Source organism: Budorcas taxicolor, chromosome 5 (assembly GCF_023091745.1).
Source record: "Budorcas taxicolor isolate Tak-1 chromosome 5, Takin1.1, whole genome shotgun sequence".
In the NCBI taxonomy this organism is placed as follows: domain Eukaryota; kingdom Metazoa; phylum Chordata; class Mammalia; order Artiodactyla; family Bovidae; genus Budorcas; species Budorcas taxicolor.
In genome coordinates this window covers 16,203,496-16,225,504 of record NC_068914.1, presented here as the reverse complement: position 1 = coordinate 16,225,504, position 22,009 = coordinate 16,203,496, and the positions used below count along the sequence as shown (strand labels likewise).

At 40.6% G+C, this 22,009-nt stretch overlaps 1 protein-coding gene across 13 annotated transcripts in view; it reads right to left on the bottom strand.

The window, feature by feature from the left end:
* USP54 (ubiquitin specific peptidase 54) overlaps positions 1-22,009 on the bottom strand; it is a 78,166-nt gene that overhangs the window by 26,888 nt on the left and 29,269 nt on the right. For 6 of the 13 annotated variants that reach the window (XM_052641377.1, XM_052641379.1, XM_052641384.1 and 3 more), the window contains exons 4-15: positions 15,182-15,316; positions 13,382-13,495; positions 13,159-13,241; positions 12,668-12,827; positions 12,418-12,564; positions 10,601-10,750; positions 8,747-8,915; positions 7,222-7,392; positions 4,568-4,699; positions 4,016-4,396; positions 3,529-3,760; positions 2,484-2,617 (exon numbers count right to left, since the gene is read on the bottom strand). In XM_052641377.1, coding sequence (XP_052497337.1) covers positions 2,484-2,617; positions 3,529-3,760; positions 4,016-4,396; positions 4,568-4,699; positions 7,222-7,392; positions 8,747-8,915; positions 10,601-10,750; positions 12,418-12,564; positions 12,668-12,827; positions 13,159-13,241; positions 13,382-13,495; positions 15,182-15,316 — 2,008 coding nt within the window. Of the gene's footprint in view, positions 1-2,483; positions 2,618-3,528; positions 3,761-4,015; positions 4,397-4,567; positions 4,700-7,221; positions 7,393-8,746; positions 8,916-10,600; positions 10,751-12,417; positions 12,565-12,667; positions 12,828-13,158; positions 13,242-13,381; positions 13,496-15,181; positions 15,317-18,943; positions 18,963-22,009 lie in introns of those variants that run through there. The other 7 variants (XM_052641378.1, XM_052641382.1, XM_052641385.1 and 4 more) reach the window with 5 other exon arrangements.

Genomic DNA, 22,009 nt, shown 5'->3' with positions numbered 1-22,009 from the left:
TGAGTTTGTAAAATATCCATAGTAGTAAACCTTAATTTTATCAGTGTTCATAGATGGAATCAAATAGATCTAAAAGGATACCCATGATATATTAAGTGAAAAGCCAAGTGATATAATAATATCTATAGTATAACTTCCTTTTATTGATTTTTAAATGGTAGTAATAAGTTTACTTAGGGGTTCGCAGGTGGGTCAGTGGTAAAGAAGCCACCTGCCAATGCAGGAGATGTGGGTTCGATCCCTGGGTCGAAAAGATCCCCTGGAGAAGGAAATGGCAATCTACTCCAGTGTTCTTGCCGGGGAAATTCCATGGCCAGAGGAGCCTAGTGGGCTACAGTCCATGGGGTTGCAAAAGAGTTGGACACAACTTAGCAACTAAACAACAACTACAATAAACTTATCATTATACTTGTACACAGAATACAACGCATAGAAAGAGATGTAGAAAGATATATACCATAATGGTAACACTGCTGCTGCTGCTACTAAGTCACTTCAGTCGTGTCCGACTCTGCGTGACCCCACAGACGGCAGCCCACCAGGCTCCCCCGTCCCTGGAATTCTCCAGGCAAGAACACTGGAGTGGGTTGCCATTTCCTTCTCCAATGCATGAAAGTGAAAAGTGAAAGGGAAGTCACTCAGTCGCATCAGACTCTTCGCGACCCCATGGACTGCAGCCCACCAGGCTCCCCCGTCCCTGGAATTCTCCAGCCAAGAGTACTGGAGTGGGGTGCCATCACCTTCTCCGAATGGTAACACTAGTTCCTTCAAATTGAAGAGGCACAGCACAAGTTACCAAACTGCTGGACTTGTGTTAACCTCTGTAATTTTTTAAAAGGGTGATCAGTCACCAGATGAAAAAAAAATAGAGTTTACTATACAAGGAGGATGGTAGTGTAGTATAGTATATAAAGAATTTATTCTAGCTCCTTGCCAAATATCTTTTACAAGTTGAGGAATCCAGTTGGTGAATTCTACACAGCCAGTCTAGAATCAGGGCTATCAGTGAAGTCATGAGATTCAGTCTTCAGTGTACTGAAAAGCTATTGGCTGTTCAAGAAAAGAGAAGGGAGAACAGGCTAAAGTAAGAGCACGGGTATCTCAAAGCCATGTTAGTCAATATGAGACAAAATGTGGGAAATAAACTAAACCTATAATTTCATTAGGAAGAATAAATTTCTTCCATGGGTTTCTAACTGTAACCTACTCTAGCCCAGAATTTCAGAGATTATCTGCCCCTACATGCATTGTTCTGCTTTGCCAGATGTTAGCAGTCTATGCCCCTCACTCATACCTGAAAGAGTTCAGACCTTTTTATTTCTGCTGCATATCACGCTTCCAGCCACCTCTAGGAACTTTCCGTGGTCATTAAGAGAACTGGCTGTCAAACCAGTAAAGTTCCTGGGCTCATCTCTACAGTTTGCCGTGTAGTATTCTGGCCTCATCTCCCTAGTGAGCTGGCCACAAATCTATATTCAGATGCTCATTAAATCAGATCATAATTAAACTTCTGCCCACACATGCAACTCCCAATTCATCTAACATACCAGAAAAAGAGAGGGATGATGAAACACACCTTTCAGAGAAGGTTGATTTCTAAGTTAGACAAGCAGATCCCAGAAATCCTCAGCTGAGTAAACAATACTGAATACATATTATCTTCCCTCAAAAATCAAAAAAAGTGATTGGGGAGACTATATAGTTATTACCTCGATTTTCCGCTCTAAGTAAGGATCTATTCATTTTGCTTATTTGAATATGCACTCTAAGTATATATGTGTGTTGTGAGAAGAATGTAAATAGGATATAAAATCTATGACTACCTCAAATTTCTATGCTTGGTGTATGATGCCTAAAATTCCAATATTCCTTTATCTTTAAGCTTTGACTTGCGAAAATACTAGCTTCTCTTAAAGAAAGCACATTTTCACGCATTTCCAGTCACATATATCTAGTGTGAAAGAGTCAGATCATCCCTTTAGAGCTTCTTTGGAGAAGGAGGGACACAGGCACGTTCAAGAAGGAAAAACCAAGCAAGGATACTAGACAGGATAGACAGGCAGGGGTAAGGGTAGCTCTGACTTGCTCATTTCCCAATTTTGTCTACAGTCTACATGTCCTCCTTGTTATCTCAATTCAGAGAAATAAACAATAAAAAGTCCATTCCCAAGAGGATGCCTCTACACCGAGGAAAGCCCCAGGACTTGTTCTTCTGAGGAAAGCAGGTCCTTCTGACACTGTTTACCATATTTCTGTTCCTTCTTGCTTCCACCAGAAGGAAAGGAGCAAGCAGGAGAGCTGTGATAGAACAACAGTGAAAAAGATAAACCTGGAGAGAGAGCAGATCAAACGCCTCCACATTCACGTTCTGGTGGAACGAAGCGCAACTGCCCTCTCATTTCAAATGTGCTCAGGTTAGGCTGTTTCCCAGACAGAACTGGCAGTGAAACCCAGCTGTCCAAATCCAGCGTCCCTCCACTTACCTGAAAGGGGCTGGTTCTTCATCCAGCCACTCCTGGACACAGTGGAGTCTGCCTCCAGGATGCTGCTACTATGAGACTTAGGGATGTGACGCCAGGAAGGGGCCAACCCTGCTGACCTCTTAGCACCTGGATCCCTTCAAAACAGAAACCAGAGGCGAAGGAAAACATCAGAACGCTGGTAAATAGCAACATGCATAGGACCAAATTCCCTCCAAAAGCAACAACAAAAACCCAAAGCACCAAACTAACATTAAAATATCTGCTAAACTATTTCTGAATATCGAAACACCCATTCGTTTCCCCATCTTATTGCACCTCATTCACGTTTTGTGTGTGTCTGGCACAAAATTTCTTTAATGAATTAATAAACAAATGTTCTCATATAGACTGCCTTCCTCTTTCCTACACTTTTATAGCATCTTTGCATGTGTTAAACTGAACAGGGTCTGAGGTCAGGGAAGAGCAGTGGGAAAGTATGGTGATACAGTTATCAATCTTTTGGATGATGTCCCTCCTTTCAAAGCAACTATACTGTTAGCAAACTTATCTCTGAGGCAACTCAGTAAAAAAACAATGTATGGAGATCTGAAATATATAAAGCAAATGGGTTTTATGGACAAGGTGCAATGACCACTATTAAGCTGTCATCATTATCTTATGGAATGATGAATATCATTGGCTTCATAAGACACAGAATCCCTGGTGAACCTAAAAAAAAGAATAGTAAAACAAAAGGCAGGAATAAACAACAACTGGATTTTCTCTCTGATCGTATACAAGTTTCAATTCACTAACTCATTCTTTCATTAAAAGTTTGCCAGTTATTTTATATATAACCCTTTAAAAACGTTGTCTCCCCTTTCTCAAGTGCCTTTGCTTCTTCGCCCAGCAGAGGGTGCTGTTCCCACAGAAACTGATAGAGCACATTTGCTTGCCCACAAGGGGGAAAGACAGTGCATCTCTTCAGCTTGTGTGAGTTAAGAAGCCTCGTGGTGGCTTACATTTCTGTGAGGAACAATACAGCTATTCAAAGGCCAAACAATACCTGCAGACACTTGAGCTCTCAGGCAGGGCTGCATCCAGGCTGCCAGGGCTGCTGCTGTTCCTCTCACTGCTCTCATAGCCAGATTCCATTCGCTGGATTAGGCGAGGGTGTTGCTCTAAAAAGTGACAGCCTGGCCGTGCTGGGCCCCAGATCTTGTACTGGGGGCTTGGTCCACCAGTTTTAACGTCACAGGCAGGTGGCTTGCTTGACTCATCTGGTGTAAATTCTTTCGCTATACCGATCAAAGGACAGCATGGAAAGAGAGGTAGATTCAGCATCTGCCTCAAAACAAGACAGAACTAACCCCTCCCTCTAGTGACTCATTCATTGAGCTCATATCCACAGCAGGCCACTCAGGAGGGTAAAATTCTTACCCTTCAAGGTAAAAATGTACCTTGCCAAGTCTACCAGAAACCCCAGGCTATACATATATATATATATATAAACTTTATTCAAAAGCTCAATTCTTCCCTAATTATCTTCTCACCTGAATCTTCAGAAAACGGGCTAAGTTGGGTATAGCCACTGTGCTTCCTTTTGTCCTTACTAAAGATACTGTCAATATTCAGAGACTCTCGTTTGGGTCTCCATGTTGGACGGTATTTGCTAGAAGAACTGGATTTTGACTCGCTGCTGGTACTCTCTACTTCCCAGTCACGAGAGTGTAAAGGCAGGCTCCGAGGAGGTTTTTTGTCGGTCTGTTCTCCTCCCTTCCCTGCACAAGGAGGTCCTAGGGTGGTCTGAGAAGCCAGGGATGGTCTGCTATGGAGCATATTGCTGACTGTCTCTTTAAAATCCCTTAGCCTGTTGGTGCTGCTGGATGATTTGGAGGCATTCCTAGGAGCCTGCTTCTCTTTCAGTGTTTCTCCTAAAAACACAAAGAATGAAACAACTGTAAATGTTTAAAGCCATCATGGATACCCAGACCTCAGAGTCGAAAAAGAAAGGCCTTTGAGCAGAGAGAAGAAGCCACAGGCTGAAGTGTGACAAAAGCGAGATAGAGTAAAGAAAGAAAGAGAAGCTCTGCAGGGGGGCTTGCCTTCACTGTGGTACCCTGAGGCCTGAGGCTCATCGCCTTTCCTCCTGACCCGGCCAGAGCTCCTCTTGCGCTCTATCAATGACCCTTTCTTGGATGGGAGTTTCTGATTACATTCACTGTCAGTCAGGTGTCCTGAAGAAAACAAGGAAATGAGGGTCAGTTGGTATCTGAGACTGACCTCCATCCATTTGAGAACCTACTCTCCCTTTGGGATTCATGGCAGCGTCGCCAAATTTAGGGGATCAGAAGCTGTAGAGGCCAAAACTACGTATCTGATTTCAGTGCAGCAGGAATCTCTCAGTAGACAAAGGCAGAGAAGCTCAAGTATTTATCAGGAATTTCCAAATTTACAGTGTCTCCTGAGCAATGACCAGTCTCAATCTCCCTCATAATCCTTCCCAGTGACCCAGAAGGATACATCACTTGGTAGTTTTTAAAAAGCAAAAGTTTTAAAGATTATATAAGAATGTCATGTATCAATATATTTTCATTCTCATCAAAAGAAGACAGTTTTCCTTCTATTTATTTAACAACACAAATTAAGTGAAGGCTAATTTTTGTTACATCTGATATTATCCCAGGGGCCCTAGCCTTTGCCCACGAAAGCTCTGACTGTGTATAGCTTTAACACCCAATTCTAAACATGCGTTAAGAGTGAATCATCCCAAAGGACATTTGAACTTTGAATAATTCAAATCATTCCCAGCCATAACCCAAGTCTTACCAAATTTGACTTCACCCAGAGATTACATTTCATAGTTCCTCAATACTAATCTCTGGGAAACCCGGGAGATCTGGGCTCTTTTATGTAACTTGCCACATTTCATGACCACAGTGTGTAAATGTACATACTGTATGTATGTATGTATGATCTGACCACAGTCAGATTCTAAAGGTCTAAGCTGCTGGAAGCCAAAGGTGAATTAAGCAACTGAAATAAACCAGAATGTAGACTTGGAGGAAACCCCCTAGGGTTCTCAACATGTCTGAGAGCTAGCAGAAATTTGCTTTCATATGTTAGTTAAGAAAATCCTTATACATATTCAGGTATAAGATGTAATGATATGGCTACATATTTACAATCACTTACCAACACAATCTTTTATTGCTTTTATCTAATAATTTGCAATCTCTGGGCTGATAAGAAAGATTTAAGAAAGGAGGAAATCAACTGGAACAACTAAATCCACAAATGTTAAACCAATGTGCATGCTTCCCCAGCCCCAGCCATTCACAAACCCTTAAAATAAAACCTGACTCTCCTCATTTATCCTGTGACTTGGTTTCTCCCTGGTTCCGTTTCAGAAATATCATCTAACAAAAATCACACTTTGCCATAGTCATTCATACAATAGTCATCAAAAGAAATCCAACGCTGACCAATCTGACCAAACCACTATATCCAACTACCACTTTATAAACAATACAGAGGACAAAGAAATATGCTAAAGTTTACCATATAGACACAATCAGCAAAATTTAGAATGAGGAGAAACTATAGCACAAACTATCTAGTTCTACAATAATAAATAGAAAGAAAGAAATAGAGGAGAAACCTGCAGATTAGAAGATACGCAAGATTTATCAACCCATTACAGTGTGACTCATGTGGATTCTGAGTCCAAAAAAAAAGCTACTACAAATATGAAATTTATAGACAAGAGGATATTTGAACACTCACTGGTTATTTAGTGGTTTTAAGAAGTTAATGGTATGTTAAAAATGATTATTTTAGATACATACTAAAATACTTATGGAAAAGAGGATATAATATCTGGGATTTGCTTCAAAATAATCCACGAGTAGGGGACATGGCCAGAGGTACAGATAAAACTAGACTGACAAAGAGTTATAATTATTGAAACTAGGTGACAGGGACATGAAGGGGCTGCATATTATTCTGTATACTTTTGAATATGTTTGAGAGTCTCTCTTTTCTTTTAAGGGGATGCATAGGATGTAAACCACCAATCTGAAGCCATGAGAGCACTAGTTCCCAAGTCTCTAAGAGTATGGGTACTGTGCTATGCTTCCAACGATGAGCTTTTCATCTCAGCAGTCACTCACTGTTCTTCCTTTTATATCCTGTAATGATTTCTTCTGACACAGGCACAATCTTCTATAGATTAACAGAACAATTCAAGGATGTTCTCTGCATGGAATTCACAATAACAAACAGGCTGGCTTTTCATCTTTTTGGTTCTCTGTCCTTCAGGAAGCCTAGCAAGGTGATGAGCAGGTTCCCCATCCATAAATACATCCCTTCTCACAAATCCCTTTGGGATGAGAATGTGATGAGGTACAGGATCACAAGGGTTAATGGGACACTATGAGAATGAGGGATCAAGAGCACAGCAGGAGAAAAGTCTCTAGAAAAAGACTTCAGGATAAACAATCACATTATAATCACATAAATAATCTCATTACAATGGTCCTTACTGAGAAGCTGCTGTTGACAGGCACATGTCCAGTGGAACACCATTGTTCATTCAGAATTGGCATTGCTTCCTTTCATCCCAGTCAATTACCCAAGTTCTCTGCATTGCCCTCTTTGCATGAGAAACATTTCTGACTCGCCCCGTTTCCTTTTCCTTGGGAGACCCTCTATGTAGAACAGAGTAAGGCAGGCAGGGTTGACCGTGTTAAGTCCCTACCTGTGTCCCGACTGCTCTGAGACGTGGAATCAGTCTCCACATTATAGATGACTGTCCCCTGAGAATCAGAAGAGAAGTGACTGACCACAGACTCATGGTGGAAGTGTTTGTAGGGATAGCTCTCCGTTGAGGAATCTGTTCGAGTGTCACTTGAGATGGAGGGCTCCCTCCCTGAGGGAAGGAGGAGATAGGCAAAGGTGAGCAGAGAGAGGACAGTGACAGAGAGAGGGGCAAAGAGTTGGGTGGCAACAAAGGCCCATGAGGTAGGAACTTCCTAAACAGTTGGATAAGAAGGATATACCAGAGCCGTTCTTTCTGACACCCAACCTCAGATGACACACACACATATAAATGATGCCTCCCACTCCTGCCCCTACCTTGCTGAAGCCCTCAATGTGCCTGCCACTGTGAAAAACTGTGGGGCTTTTAGAAAACCTAAGGAGGGAAAAGTAGGAAGAAAGGAAAACGCTGTGGAAAGTAAAATCTAGTTAGATGGCAAGTCCCAGGCTGACCTGGCACACATAACAAGTTGTTTCCCTATTCCATAATTTTTCTCCTATACTGTCAGAGCAGTCATTTGTAAAAATTTAGTTGATATTATAAATCATAAGCATGTTTAATATGCATGAGACATTCAGGGGCAGTCATTTATACTCTAGTGTGAATTAGTTCATTTGGACTGCTTTCCTCTGCACACCTGGCTGCGATAAGCACGATAAGCACGATAAGCACGACAGTGTGAAGGGGTGTTTGACTGAAGGGAGAAGCGGCAGAGCAGGTCTGGGTGGGGCGCAAGGGCGGAGGGAGCACACCAAGTGGGAGGGAGGCACAAAGGAAGAGGAAGAGAGTTCAGAGACGAGTCTCTTCTCTTTCAAAATTATACTCAGGGCCATCCAGCCCTAGATCCAAAAGAGGAAAAAGAACATGACTTTTTCCTCATTTTAGGAATCAAGCCAAAACCATTAGGGTTGTATTTCTATTATAGGATGAATTTCTGAGGGACAGCCTGAGATCTTAGCAATAAAGCTGAAATTGTTTCCACAGGAAAACACGATTTAAGTTCCAAATAATTGAATTAGAAGTGAACAGCTAAGGAATATTGCTTCTGCACTTGGCCTTTTTAAACAAAAATCACTCATCCCAAACAAAGTGACTAGCTTTGTAGTAACTCATCATTTTCTTGGTCCTAACAATTCATGTCACTGTTAAATCGCTAGTAAGAATCAGTCACCTTAGCAATATGAAATGGTTAAATAATGAGGTTTCCTCATAAACTTAATATCTCAGTCTAAATCAACATAACTTCTTCTGACTTCTGAATCGGGGCCAGGTGATCAAGACAACATCTTCAGACAACAGTGAAGGAAACTAAGCCTGGCGCAACTTGGGCTTCAGTGCAAGTTGGCAAATCTGCTTTACCTTTCTCCAAGCCCAGCCAAGTGCTAGGCTCATGGCTATAAGACCCTATCATCTAGTCATCACATGGCCAGAGGGAGGGAGGAAAGTAAAGAGCTGGGCTGCTCACCTGAATCTTCACTATCGTAGCATGTCCTGCTGTATGACTGGAACCCAACTTGGGGGGGCAGGTCCTGGGTGGACACTGGGGTACCCTGGGGATCCGCATAAAGCAGCAGCAAAGGCTGATAATGCCCCTTGATGCATTTGGTCACCACATCCTTCCACTTGGGCCCAATCTGAACCAGAACAACCAGAAAAGCAAGACCAATTATACTTCATGTCCATAATTCAACATATATCTTTCTGTTCTATTTTTCTAAAGAAAAAGAGATGAAAAGACAAGAACTGGGTAAAAAGATAACAGAAGAGATTATACACCTAAATTTAAGACAAAATCTTTTTTTTTTAATTTTTGGCCACACCATGAGGCATGCAGGTCTTAGTTCCCCAACCAGGGATCAAACCTGTGCCTGCTGCACAGTGAAAGCACAGAATCTCAACCAATGGACCACCAGGAAAGTACCAATGAATTTTTTGTTAAGTCTTTTTTTTGTGAAATCCTTTTAGCTAAAACCCTGTAACAGATAGGAATGATGAATAAAATTATTTTTCTTCATGTAAAACATCAATTCAGTTGTGAAATACGAATACAAGTTCTCAAAGCTGAATATGCTATGTGAGGCAATTTCAGTTGTACTTGGGGATCAATTTCTTTTCACAGACATCAAATAAAAGCCCCTGCTTGAAATCTGCATTTCTATCATTTTCTCCTAAATATTAAAATCACTTGTATGAATCTAGAGAGCACACAGAAACTCTCTCACAGGCTAACTTAGAATAAGTGACATTCCGTTTCAGAGTTCACACGTGGCAGGACATAAAATGTCAAACTACTTAGAATGGACAGCTGAACCCTGCAGCTTTAGCTTTGTGCTGGATTCAGTGCGGCCACAGCGGTGGGGAAAAGTGACAGGATAGCCGTGGAAACAACAATCCAATCAAATCCCCACACTGACTCTCTCCTAAGTCTAGACCAGTCACATTCTTAGACGGTGTGTTCTTGCAGTCAGACAACTAGCGCAGTGCTTATTTCATAACAGACGTTCAGTCAACGTATTACTGAGTTATTTTAACTGAAACACATTTATGTGCTTTTTTCATACAAATCTTATTTACTATTTTATAAGGTGGTCGTATTATTTTTCAAATAAAAAAATCTAAAGCTCAAAGAATTTACATAAGTTGCCCAAAATTACAACAGTGAAAAAGAGACGAAGAAGAGAATCAGGGAATTTGACAAATTCCCACTTTACTATTTGTGGAAGATATTACGAAAGGTCCACAAGTTGGGATAGATTAGAGTCAGCAATTTCCTAGCTGCTAACCTTATCACAAGAGGCTTCCTAACTCACATGGACCACTTAAACTACTTCAGCCACACACTCCATGGTTTAGATAGCACCAAATTTCCAGCTTTAAATATCATCATGACCTTATTTTTTTCATACTATCCCAAAACACGTTAATCCATGATGGAGTATTTCAGGGAGATAACTACTTCTCAATTTACAGCAGTCCTGAGACAAAGCATTATTCACTGTTAATTCCAAGATTTGGAATTCTGAATTCCATGCTAAGCTTAAAAACTAATTTGAGACATTAGATTGTTTTTGCTCAAATCAACCAATGAATGTATTTAAAAAGCCCTTTTAACTATAAATACAGAACTGTGCTGAATGCTTGGTGAGGGGATTCAAAGACAATATAGAAGATAAATTGATCCTGTCTTCAAGGAACTTGTTCTGTTGGGGGAGACAGGCAGATAGACAATAAAATTATGAAAATGAAACACTGAAGACAAATAACTGTAGTTTTATGTTCCAGTCACCAAACACATCAAGAAGGGTTTGAATATTCCTACCTCCTTGACATGAGCATCATCAAAATACATCCATTTGCGGATTTTTGTTTGGAAAAAGAATGTAGAGTAATGTTTGCCGTAGTAACAGATCATTCCTACTAAGTACAGTTCAGACTGCTTGGCCCGGTCATCTGTCACTCTGAAAAACAGCTGTGGGGAAAGAGGAGAAAGCAAAGAAGAGTCACATACTCAGTCCTCTCATATCATCTCTCAGAAGACGCCATCATTTCTTAATTAAGGTACTGACTTGCTTCTTGTTTTGCTAGTTCATGTTATCCTAAGTAATGAACCTAAAAAGGCAGAATTTAAGGAAAAGAGAGAAAATGGTCAAACTGGTAAGGTGGTGATGTTTCTTCATACATTTTAATAATTTTTCTTGCTGGGGCTTATCCTAAGAGGAGCCAGCAATGTTGGGGGGGGGGGGAGGAGAATAAAACATTCTTAAGTTTCAAAAGTTATTTATCAGCTGCTGCCATAAATATAAAGTTCCTCCTGAGACACGAAGTAGAGGATAAGAAAGGCCTTAGGAGGAGGAATTGCTTCACACTGGTTACTAGTATTTCAATTCCAAGATGTCCAGCACTGTCCTGGGTACAAAGAGACATATAAAATGTTTGAAGGCAAGAACTCTTGCCTTAAGGAACCTGTTCCGTTGAGAAAGCAATCATAAAAACAAAACAAAAGTAGAAGAGAAAACATATGCTACAGAAACTTAGAAAAAAATGAGATTTTTATTGTGCATAGCTATTATGTCAGAGATCCTTTGGCAAGGAAGTCTAAAATAAGATCCCAGTAGTCCACTTATTCTCAGCCATAACTTAATGACATTAAAAGACAACAAAGGATCTCCTTAGTCACAGGACCATCAGAGAGAGAAACCAGTAGAAAGGAAATTACAAGCTTCCTGGCTCTTCTTCTGAACTGAAGGAAAATTCTGGCTGTGCCTATACTAGGACATGCAGCTGATAAGGCAATGACCCCATGTTTGAAGTCTGTTCCCTATTCCCCTGAATAGATGCATGGAAAAACACTAGAATGCTCTTCCAAGCCAATTCATTACAGTGTCAACAGACACTGGTTCCTCACCATGAATTTAATATCCGGGACTCATGTGACCAACTTCTACCTCTTTCATTGCCCATAGCAGCACCAGTCAGGACTGCTCACCTCTTTGACCTCACTACCTCCCATGGATGAACACGCTGGTATTAACTAACAATGAGCAGAGCACAGGATAACTCTATGAATTATTTGATTTTTAAAAATTATTTATTTTTGGCTGCGCTGGGTCTTCATTGCGGGGCCTTTCTCTAGATTCAGTGAGTAGCGGCTCCTCTCCAGTCGTGACACTCAGGCTTCTCACTTCAGGGGCTTCTCCTGTTGCAGGGCACAGCCTCTAGGGTCTGCAGGCTCAGCAGTTGTTGCACATGGGATTAGCTGCTCTGTGGCACATGGGACCTTCCTGGACCAGGGATCAAACCCATGTCTCCTGCACTGGCAGGCAGATTCTTAACCAATGGATCACCAAGGAAGTACTGAATTACTTCATTCTTATCAATAACTAAGCTCTGCCCATTGTATCTTTCAAGGCCAAGATCATTCCATATCTTCCAGAAAGCCTTTGCCACCTGTACAAAGAAGGTATGTGAGCATGTACATGCATGCATATACATGTCTACATATACACACAATCCATTTGTTCAAAACTCTTTAATATTTGTCATTTAGGATATACCTTTGTGGTTAAAGCTCATTGCCCTTGAGCAATACTAAGATATAAGAACCCCAAGTGAGAGATACAGCTAATTAACACTCACATCACCCAGCTTAAGGCAGGTACCCAGGCTGTGAATGACATCCTCTGCCAAGTCTGAGTGGTCCGAGTCCCATACCAGCCCAATTGTGATAATCTGTGGTGCGTTCATCAACACACGGCGAATCCGAATCCTTTCTCCACAGTTGCTCTGAAATACACATATCAGGTCGATTTGACATGTTTCTCACTGGCTTTGCCTTAATTCCACTAACTCCAGGGCTCTCCTCCCCACTCTGAACCCCACAACTCACCGGGCAGTTCCGCAGATCCCCCATGGTGCTGGCATTCTGCAGCAGCTCACCAAACATGCTTGGTGAGGGTTTTTCTCGTCTTTCCAGCATACAAATAGCCTGATTGCTTTGAGATGGGAAGTTGAAGGGCGATGATTTGAGGAGTTGTACAGAGTTATAGCTAAATCAAATAAATCATTCATGCAGATTCCTAACTCACATGTTTGACTTCCTTCCTCTGTCCACTGTGCTAAAACCCCTTGTCCTGACCAGCCTCAGTGTCCCACAGAGTAAGTGAGCCTGCTGGTCCCAAATCCAAAGCTCACAGAATCCCCATTCCTCCTCCCACGATGGGACAGGAAAGGAAGAGAACAAAGGTTATTCAAAATGACTGTTCTGAGATCCCATAGTATAGCAAAGACTCAGCAATAAGGCTACAAGCTACCTGGGAGCCTTTGGTTAAAACTCAGGAATGCCTATGAATACAGAGAACGAAACGCTGTAAGACTCACCAAAGGGAAGTAGTGGAGATATAATGCACCATCTGGATGAAAGGCAGCGGGTCAGAAGTGGCGCCACAGCTGGTACATACACACTAAGCCCAGGGAAAAAAAAGTGAAACCAGTAGGCCACAGTCATTAACTGCTTTGGCCCCCATGTGACACTCTACATCCTCGGATAAAGTGTTCTTAAAGAAAAGGTCTAAGAAGTGATAGGGATAAAGGTAAGGTTCACCTGCTCGAACAGTGTCATCGCAAACTTCTGGTGGGAGATGCAGTGCTGGGCAGTACATATGTCCTCTTTGGTTTCATCAGCAATGTGGAAGTGAATTCTCATCAGGAGGTTTTCCTAACAGAAGGAACAAAAGCAGTGTATGAAAAACATTTAACAAAGGAAAGCACAAATTTGTTGGCAATTTACTCAGAGAGACAGCAATCCGTCTGGGAGGTGAGAATATCTCTGATATATTTTTATAATTTTTTATTTGAAATAATTATCAATTCACAAAAAGTTTCCCCAAAAAATTGTACAGGCAGTCCATGTACACTTCACCCAGTCTCCTCCACAGAAGGCATCTCACATAACTATAGTATGATACCCAAACCAGCAAATGGACATCAGCACAGTCCAGAGTTTGTTCAGATTTCACTAGCTTTACATACATTCATCTGTGGGTCTGTAAAGCTCAATTCAGTTCTATCACATGTATAGTCATGTAAACACCTCCACAATCAAGATATAAAACTGTTTCATCACCACAAAGCTCCCTAATGCTATCCTTTTATAACTTTACCCATTCAATCCCAACCTTAACATATTAGCAACCACTAATATGTTATCTTATCTCTATAATTTTTTTATTTTAAGAATGCTATATAAATGGGATCAACCTTTTGATACTGCTTTTTTCACTCAACATAATTCCCTTTAGATCATTCAAGTAGCTGCACATCAACCGTTTACTTTTACTGCTGCGTAGTATTCCATGGCATAGAAGTACCACGGTTTGTCTCACCATCTATCCATTAAAAGTATTTGGGGCTTTTTACTTTGGGGCTATTATAAATAAAGCTTCTATGAATATTCATGGGTAGGTTTTCATACGAACATATGTTTTCATCTCTCTGGGATTCATGCCTAGGAATCTAACTTCTGAATCTTACGGTAGTTTTCAAGTTTAGTGTTTTAAGAAATTGCCAGGGGACTTGCCTGGTGGTCCGGCAGTTATGACTCTGCACTCCCAATGCAGGGGGCATGGATTGAACCGCTGGTCAGGGAATTAAGACCTCACATGCTGTGCAGTGCAGCCAGGGGAGAAAGAAACTGCCAAAGTGTTCTCAAGAGTGGCTAGATCATTACAGATTCCTACCAGCAATAAATCAGGGATCCAGTTTCTCAGGGGTACATTTTAACCTGTAATAGGATGTACATTACTCAGACTGTTTAATAGTTGCACAAAGAGAGACTTCTGAAGAAGTCTCTGGAGTGTCACCTGGAGTGGAAAAAGTGAGGCTTATCTACTAAAAATCACCAAAAGCAGCACATCATGTTTGTGCTAAGGACTCAGCTACTCTCTATTTAATTATCCTGGGTAATGCAGGAGCTCTCAAAGTGTGGTTCCCCAGACCAGTAGTATCAGGATTAGCCCACCTAGGAACTTGTTACAGATATTCTTGGGCCCTACCAAACCTACCAAACCTACCAAATCAGAAACTCAAGAGAGTAGGACCCAGTAATTTATATTTACATAATGAGCCTTGTCTCCTCTGAAGGTGAGAGCTACTGCTCTGTGCAAGGACAAGCACGAAACGACCCTAAGCCTGAAGGAAAAAGAATAAACCCACTAGGCAATTCATACTGAGAATGAATTCATACTCAGCAGAGACAACTTACAGCTCTGAGAAACTAGGGAAATTCTAGTGCCAGCTGTAGAGATGAGGAATACAGTAAATACCACAGTAAAGTAACAAGTCCCTGACGGAGGCCATCCACAGTCTCACCCCGTATCAAAGAGGGCCAGAGGCCAGCACTTACAAAGCACTCCGCGGCATCATCCATAATTCCCAGCTGGAAACGCTGTTCATCCTGAAAAGTCTTTGCCAGGGCACTGCGGAGAGTGTCAGATGGAAGCACTTTTTCACTACTGCACTGAAACTGGTTAAAGATTCCCTGTGGAGAAGAGGTTAGACAAGGGGAAAAGCACAATGCTGTTACTCAGCTTCTATGCATCCCAGTCTGCCATGCTAGCATCTCCATGCTTATAGCTATGGAACCAAATGTACCTTCCAGGAGTTGATATGCCTGCAGTAAGTAACAAAAAAAGTGAAAAACAAGATTCATAAGAATGGGCATGACATGCACTCATAAGGATCCTTGCTCTTCCATCTGAGTGTGATATACCATTAAGGACACATTAGGAGAAACTGTTGTCATGCATTAAAGAAATGCAGTTACCTCATTTCCTCTGATATATAAAGAGATAAATGGTCTATAGTAAATAAAGATAAATGACATGTCAATAAACTGGTTAATTATTCTCTGGTGACTCATCCTATGAAATCTGGCCCTCTTCTTTTAAACTGTTTAGCCACCATAAAATTACCCAAAAGTAAATAGAATAACAAATACGTACATGTCTAACACTCAGAAATAAACATTCTATCATGTTTACTTCTAATCTGCAGATAAAGCTAAAGTCTCCTTTAAGACCAGTCACTCACTATCATGAGTTCATAGCACAATCTTTTGTTTTTAATACTTTATATATATTTGTAAGTGTGTGTGTGTATATTTATCTCTCAATAACATATAGTATGCTTGTGTGTATATGTTCTTTGTTTATGTAAAAAGTATCACACTGAATTTTACTTTTTAAAAAAAATTCAGCATTATTTTTGAAATTATCCACACATTTCATCCCTTCTCCTTGCTGTATGCATTACATCAGGTTACTCTATCACATCTATTTATCATTTTTTAATTGACAGAAATTTTGGCAGTCTCCACTTTTTTGCTATTATAAAGAGATTATGGCAACTTAAACTTCTACCAGTGCATGAATATAAATAAACTGCCCCGTATCCTTGTCAGCAATTAATATAGTCAAACTGGTTAATTTTAGTCTTTCTAACTGCTTTAGTTTTTCTGGGTCTTCTGTGAGCACTACTTATAGCAAATACCTTCTTCTAGTCTTCTGGTATCTTTCAAGCGCAGCAGTTTTTTATTTTGGTGTAACTAAATGTATCTGCCTTCTCCATCTTTACCTGTATTTGAAACAATGGTGAATGTGATATGCAGAGAATAGAAACAAAGAGTGGCAACAAGTGACACCTGGCTTGAGGTGTCTTCCCCAGTGGTATTAGGCCCTCCACCCTGAGATTAGAATGTGTTTGCTGACATCACATGGCCCAGATCCACACTAAGCCACCCAGATAAACTACTCCCCCAACAGTGAGTTACATATCAACATGACAAAGAAGGTCACTCTCCTGAAATCCTTGTTAGTAATTATTCATATAAAAAAAAAAAATCCGGGGTTATTTTTCAGACTTACGAATGAGACGAGAAATGAGATCACTTTTATCAAGCTACCTATGTGAGCTAACAATAAGAGGTCCTACCAACCTAAAATGGCTAATTCTTGGTCCTCATTTTACTTGACACTTTACTTGCAGTACCTCAGTCACTCATTCCCTTCCGATTTTTATCCAAACATTACTTTCTCAATAGAGTATTCCTTGATCACTCTATTTAAAACAGCAAGCCTCACCCACTTTTTCTAAACCTCCCACGTTGACCTGTTTTAATTTTCCCTATGGCACTTGTTACCAACAGTCATACCATATATTTTATTTATTTATTGTCTAACTGCACTCCCTAGAATATGAAGTCAGCAATTTCTATCCTTTAATTCCTTGCTATACTCCTGCACCAAGAACAGTACTGGCAGGTAAAAGGCTATCAACAATTAGTTTTCGGGCTTCCCTGGTTGCTCAGTGGTAAAGAATCCACCTGACAATACAGGAGACAAAGGTTGGATCCCTGGCCTGGGAAGGTCCCACATGTTGCAGAGAAACTAAGCTTGTGCGCCACGGCTACTGAGGCTGGCTCTGGAGCCAGGAAACCGCAACTGCCGAGCCTGAGCGCCACAACTGCTGAAGCCCACTCTCCCTGGAGCCTGTGCTCCGCAACGAGAGAGGCCACCAGGGTGAGAAGCCCTCACACTGCAGCTGGAGAGCGGCCCCTCTCGCCGGAACTGGACAGGGAACCACACAACAAGGAAGACCCTGCACAGCTAAAACAGCGTATAAATAAATTTAAAAACTTTTTTTAATTTTAAAAAATCTAGTTTTAAATGAATGAATGATTTTATATGGGTAGATCGTATCAAGGGAAAATATTAAGTCCCTACTCTTTTTAAGCAGATGAAGAATCAACTTTCTGAGTGAAAACTTTTAAAGTAATACAACCAGTTCAAGCAAAATGGGACTAAACCTCATTCTTCTGATTTCAAGTAGGAACTGTTTTCTTCACCCTATTTTCTTAATATCATCATTCCACCTCATACACATTGAACATCTATCCCTGTAGTAACTTGGGAACAATTTACCATGTACCTGGCTATTATTTGCCTATAAACAAGTCTTTGATATGAAGGAGGCAGTACCAACAAACCATATTTAGTATTATTTAACAAGCATGGAGTTGGGGGCAGAGGTCTCTTATAATTACTTTTAAGTTATTTTAGATTGATCTAGAAAGTTTTAAAAAGTCTATTATAAGATCAGGTAAAGGCAGAGCAAGATCTTCCATAATCTGTTGCTGGAAGTGAAAGAACATCTATCAGGGACCCCTTAAACTAGACCAGAATGAAAGGTCTAGGTCCACAGTTAAACGCTGCCAGAGGCAAGTTGATACCGGCCAACACTCCCAGAGGGCAACTGGATACCGACCAAGTGACCAACGGTATTTTGAAACTTGGGAAAATGTGAAGAAAAAAGGAAAAGGAAAGTAGGAAAAGAAATAGTGACTGCTTGTACATATGGTGACCTGAACACTTGATGATATAATGAAAGAGAGTCACTTTAGCAGGGCCAAACTTGGTAACCACTAACATATTCCCACCTGTCATTCTTCTCAGTCATTAATGGTAAGGCATCAGTGCTCTTGGGCAAGGGTTGGATAAGGTTTGGTCCTTTGTTCAGAGCCCACAGTCAGTTCCAAAACAAACCAATACAAAATTAGTTTCAGGATAGTTCTGTACAAACACAACAAATACAAACTACATCCCCTTTCGTCTTTCTCCACTGGGTTTCCTCAAGAATTAAGTCTTAATACTAGAAGGCATCAACAGCTCCCAATGAATTAACTTCTCTCCTACACATAGTTATGTTACCATCCTAGAGAGAATTAAGAAAACAGCCACTCAAAATACTTTATGGCTCCGATGACCCTGTTTGAGAAAGGACAGAGCTCCACGGAGAGATGGCATAGCATAACAGTATGGACTCTGGAAACATACTATTTGTGTTCAAAATCCCAGCCCTATTATTTATCATCTATATGACCTTGGACAAGTTACTTAACTTCTCTAGGCTTTAGTTTCCTCTTCTAAAAGAGAATTAATAATAGTATTTACCTCCTAGGATTATTTAAGGATTATATAAATTATCTATCTTTATACTTATATCTTAGATACTTATATCTTAGTCTGACAGTATGAAAGTGCTATCTAACTGCTGTTATTATCATCACCATTCTATTTGGGAGTTATTTTAGGTTACTGCCTGCACTGACCTATGAAGAAAGGCCTTGAGTCAGATACACTTCTGCCTTGAGCTACCTCCTCAGTCTCTGAGATCTGGGTACGAAGGTTGAAACTCTTCTCTATTCTGCCGCTTGTATTTAAGAGGCTGATTTCCCATGACCTAGATAACAAGGGAAAGAAAGACTTAAAGTCAGAGCTCTGCCTGCATCCACAGTGCTATGCAACAACAGATCTGGCGCTTGTGTTCAGCGGCATCATCCCCACGCTACTCTCTTTTAACCTCTTAATTACAGACAGCTTTCTCCATACACACTGAATATCTTTTCAGAATAGCCTCTGCTTGCATATTCTTTCTTTTCTTATTTCAATTATTATCAGTCTTGTTAGGAACAAGCATGTGCATCAGGGATGAAGCAGCCTAAGCCTGCCCAGCATGCATCTGTGGAGCCACAGCTCTGGAAGAAGCTGTAGCACAAAGCCCCTCTGTTAGGGCAGCACACTAACTCTGTGTGTCCCTCTCACATGAGCACAAGGCTGGAACGAGCCTTCTCCTGTTCCCTTTTTCGCCCTCCTCCCACCTTTCCCAGAGGGAGATCCTATTCACACCAAAGAAAGCCAAGAACATTTAGTTCAGCAATAAGAACAGGTGGTAGCACCAATAAGGAACAAAAACTGGTATTCTTCCAGTTGCTGAGCTCTATGGCAGAGAGGGAGAGAGGGCAGGAAGAACCAAAACCCAGGAATCATTTTCCTCTGTGGGGTCCCTGTCAGTTTCATTTCAATAAATAGAAAACCCAACTTTGAGGTTTCTCTCTGCTCTTCTTGACAAAAAGGAAACCAAAGAGGTGTTCCTTTCCATTCTCAGGAAAAGGCAAATTACTTTTTGTTTATTAACTGTTTTCTTGGATGTGGTGCAAAAGCAACAAGACTTTAATGACTAAAAGCAGGTGCTTCCCCACCCATCTCTCTTGGATCAAGTAGCAAAACAATTCTACCCACAGGGGCATATAATTATTTGGATTAGTAAAAACCATGTAAATAAGATAAAAGCGCCATAAAGACAGAAAGTCTTTGTACTTTGGCATGTACAAATGCAGCTGTTGCTTGAGATTTTTTTTTTCCTTTCCCCTAAAACACAGACTTTGTCTTTAAGCAAGGAATAGCTGATTATTTCTCTCTCAGAACTTCCTAGCTTTGTATCAAAAAGAAGTCATGAGTAGAGAAGATACAGGTCAAGGAAAAGGGCTGTCACTAAATTTGATGCTTTATGGACCCAAGGTTTTTGGAAAGTGCCCTAGCTGGCAGTCCAACTCACCTCTGAGAGGTGTCCAGCAATATTTTATACAAGGGCATGACGCATGTTACACACTGCTACTAACTCAGTTCTCTGGATTTCTCTTCTTGCTCTGAGCTTCCCAAATATATAATTTTGGCTCTTATAACTATCTTTTTTTTCCCCACACCTCCTGGAAATCATACACCTAAATAAATCCTAAACATAGATATGGCCAATTGAGCCTGTTTGTAAACACAATCCTTTGAAAGGAAGATAAAGGAGCTACTCCCAGTGGGTCACTGACTGCTGAAAGAGAGAAATTTCACCCTAGTCTTGTGTGATCAAAAGAAAGCTGAACGTTTTCTTTCAAGAGGAGAAAGAATGTTTAAATGTTTACCATTCTGGCACCCAAAAGAGTAACACTGGATTTTTAACATTTGTTGAAAAGAAGTTCAAATATATCAGGTTAGACAAAATGGCACAATAAATTTCCTTGTACCCATTATCCATTCTCAACAATTATTGGCCTGTGGTCAAGCTTATTCTATATATACCACCCACCCACTCACCCCTTTCCCAGATCATTTTGAAACAAATACCAGACATTATCCATCTGTAAATATTTCAGAAGATGCCTCTAAAAAATAAGAACACTTCTAGTTTAAAACATAACCATAATACTATTACCACACTCTTAGAAAAAGGTATCCAGTCGGTTCAAAAGAAACGCCTGCTCAAACTTCGGGGGAGGCAGAAAACAGCTGGCCAGTTTCTCTCCTGGGATTCTTTAACTTTATGTCTTAAAATAGCCTCTGGACTTCCTAATTAGAAAATTAACCACATACCCTATATCAGTTCCTTTAAATTAAATTCAGTTATCAATACCATTATCTCCCAATGAGTTCAGGGCTTTATCTGCACTCAGTTCACAATCTAAAACCTTGGACTTGCAGCGGTGAAGTAAAAGACCATCATAAACTACCTTTCACACTCATTCCTCCCACTCATACAAAAAAGACACCCACATACACACAAAGGTAGAGACCCAGAGAGAAATACCAAGACTTCAAGACACTGGACAGGTAGACACAGAGGCATAAATAGACCAGATTCATCAGGGAATAGTACTGCTTTCAGTGGGCAATCATAAACTAATATTGAGCTAAACTAAACTAAAATATAAGTCAATCTGCTAGTTTTTGCCAAGATCAAAAATGTAGGACCATATAGATTACCAACAGTATTCAAATCAAATTTTGAGAATCAATATCCTAACCATTTACTCCATGCGGAAATAAAAAACGGAAACCTTCCAGACAAGCACAAGGATTGTGAGATTGTAAAAGTTTCAGGTTCTGCCATAAACTCTGGAAAGGAAAGAATCATGGTGATCTACTATATTTTTCCCTGTAGTCATATTCTCTATTTGAAATATCATGTAAAATTCTGAACTCTAGAATTTCATTTTTGCTTTTTATTTAACTTTATATTGGAGTATAGCCAATTAACAGGTGATGCTAGTGGTAAAACCTGCCTGCCAATGCAGGAGACATAAGAGATGCAGGTTCAATCCCTGGGTCAGGAATGCCCTAGAGGAGGGCATGGCAATCCACTCCAGTATTCTTGCCTGGAGAATCCCATGGACAGAGGAGCCTGATGGGCTACAGTCCATAGGGTCGCAAAGAGTTGGACATGACTGAAGTGACTTAGGAGTAGCAGCATAGCCAATTAACAATGCCATGATAGTTTCAGGTGGACAGCAATGAGACTCAGCCGCACATATATAATTTTTAAAAGGATAAGAGCTTAAGTTTTATAC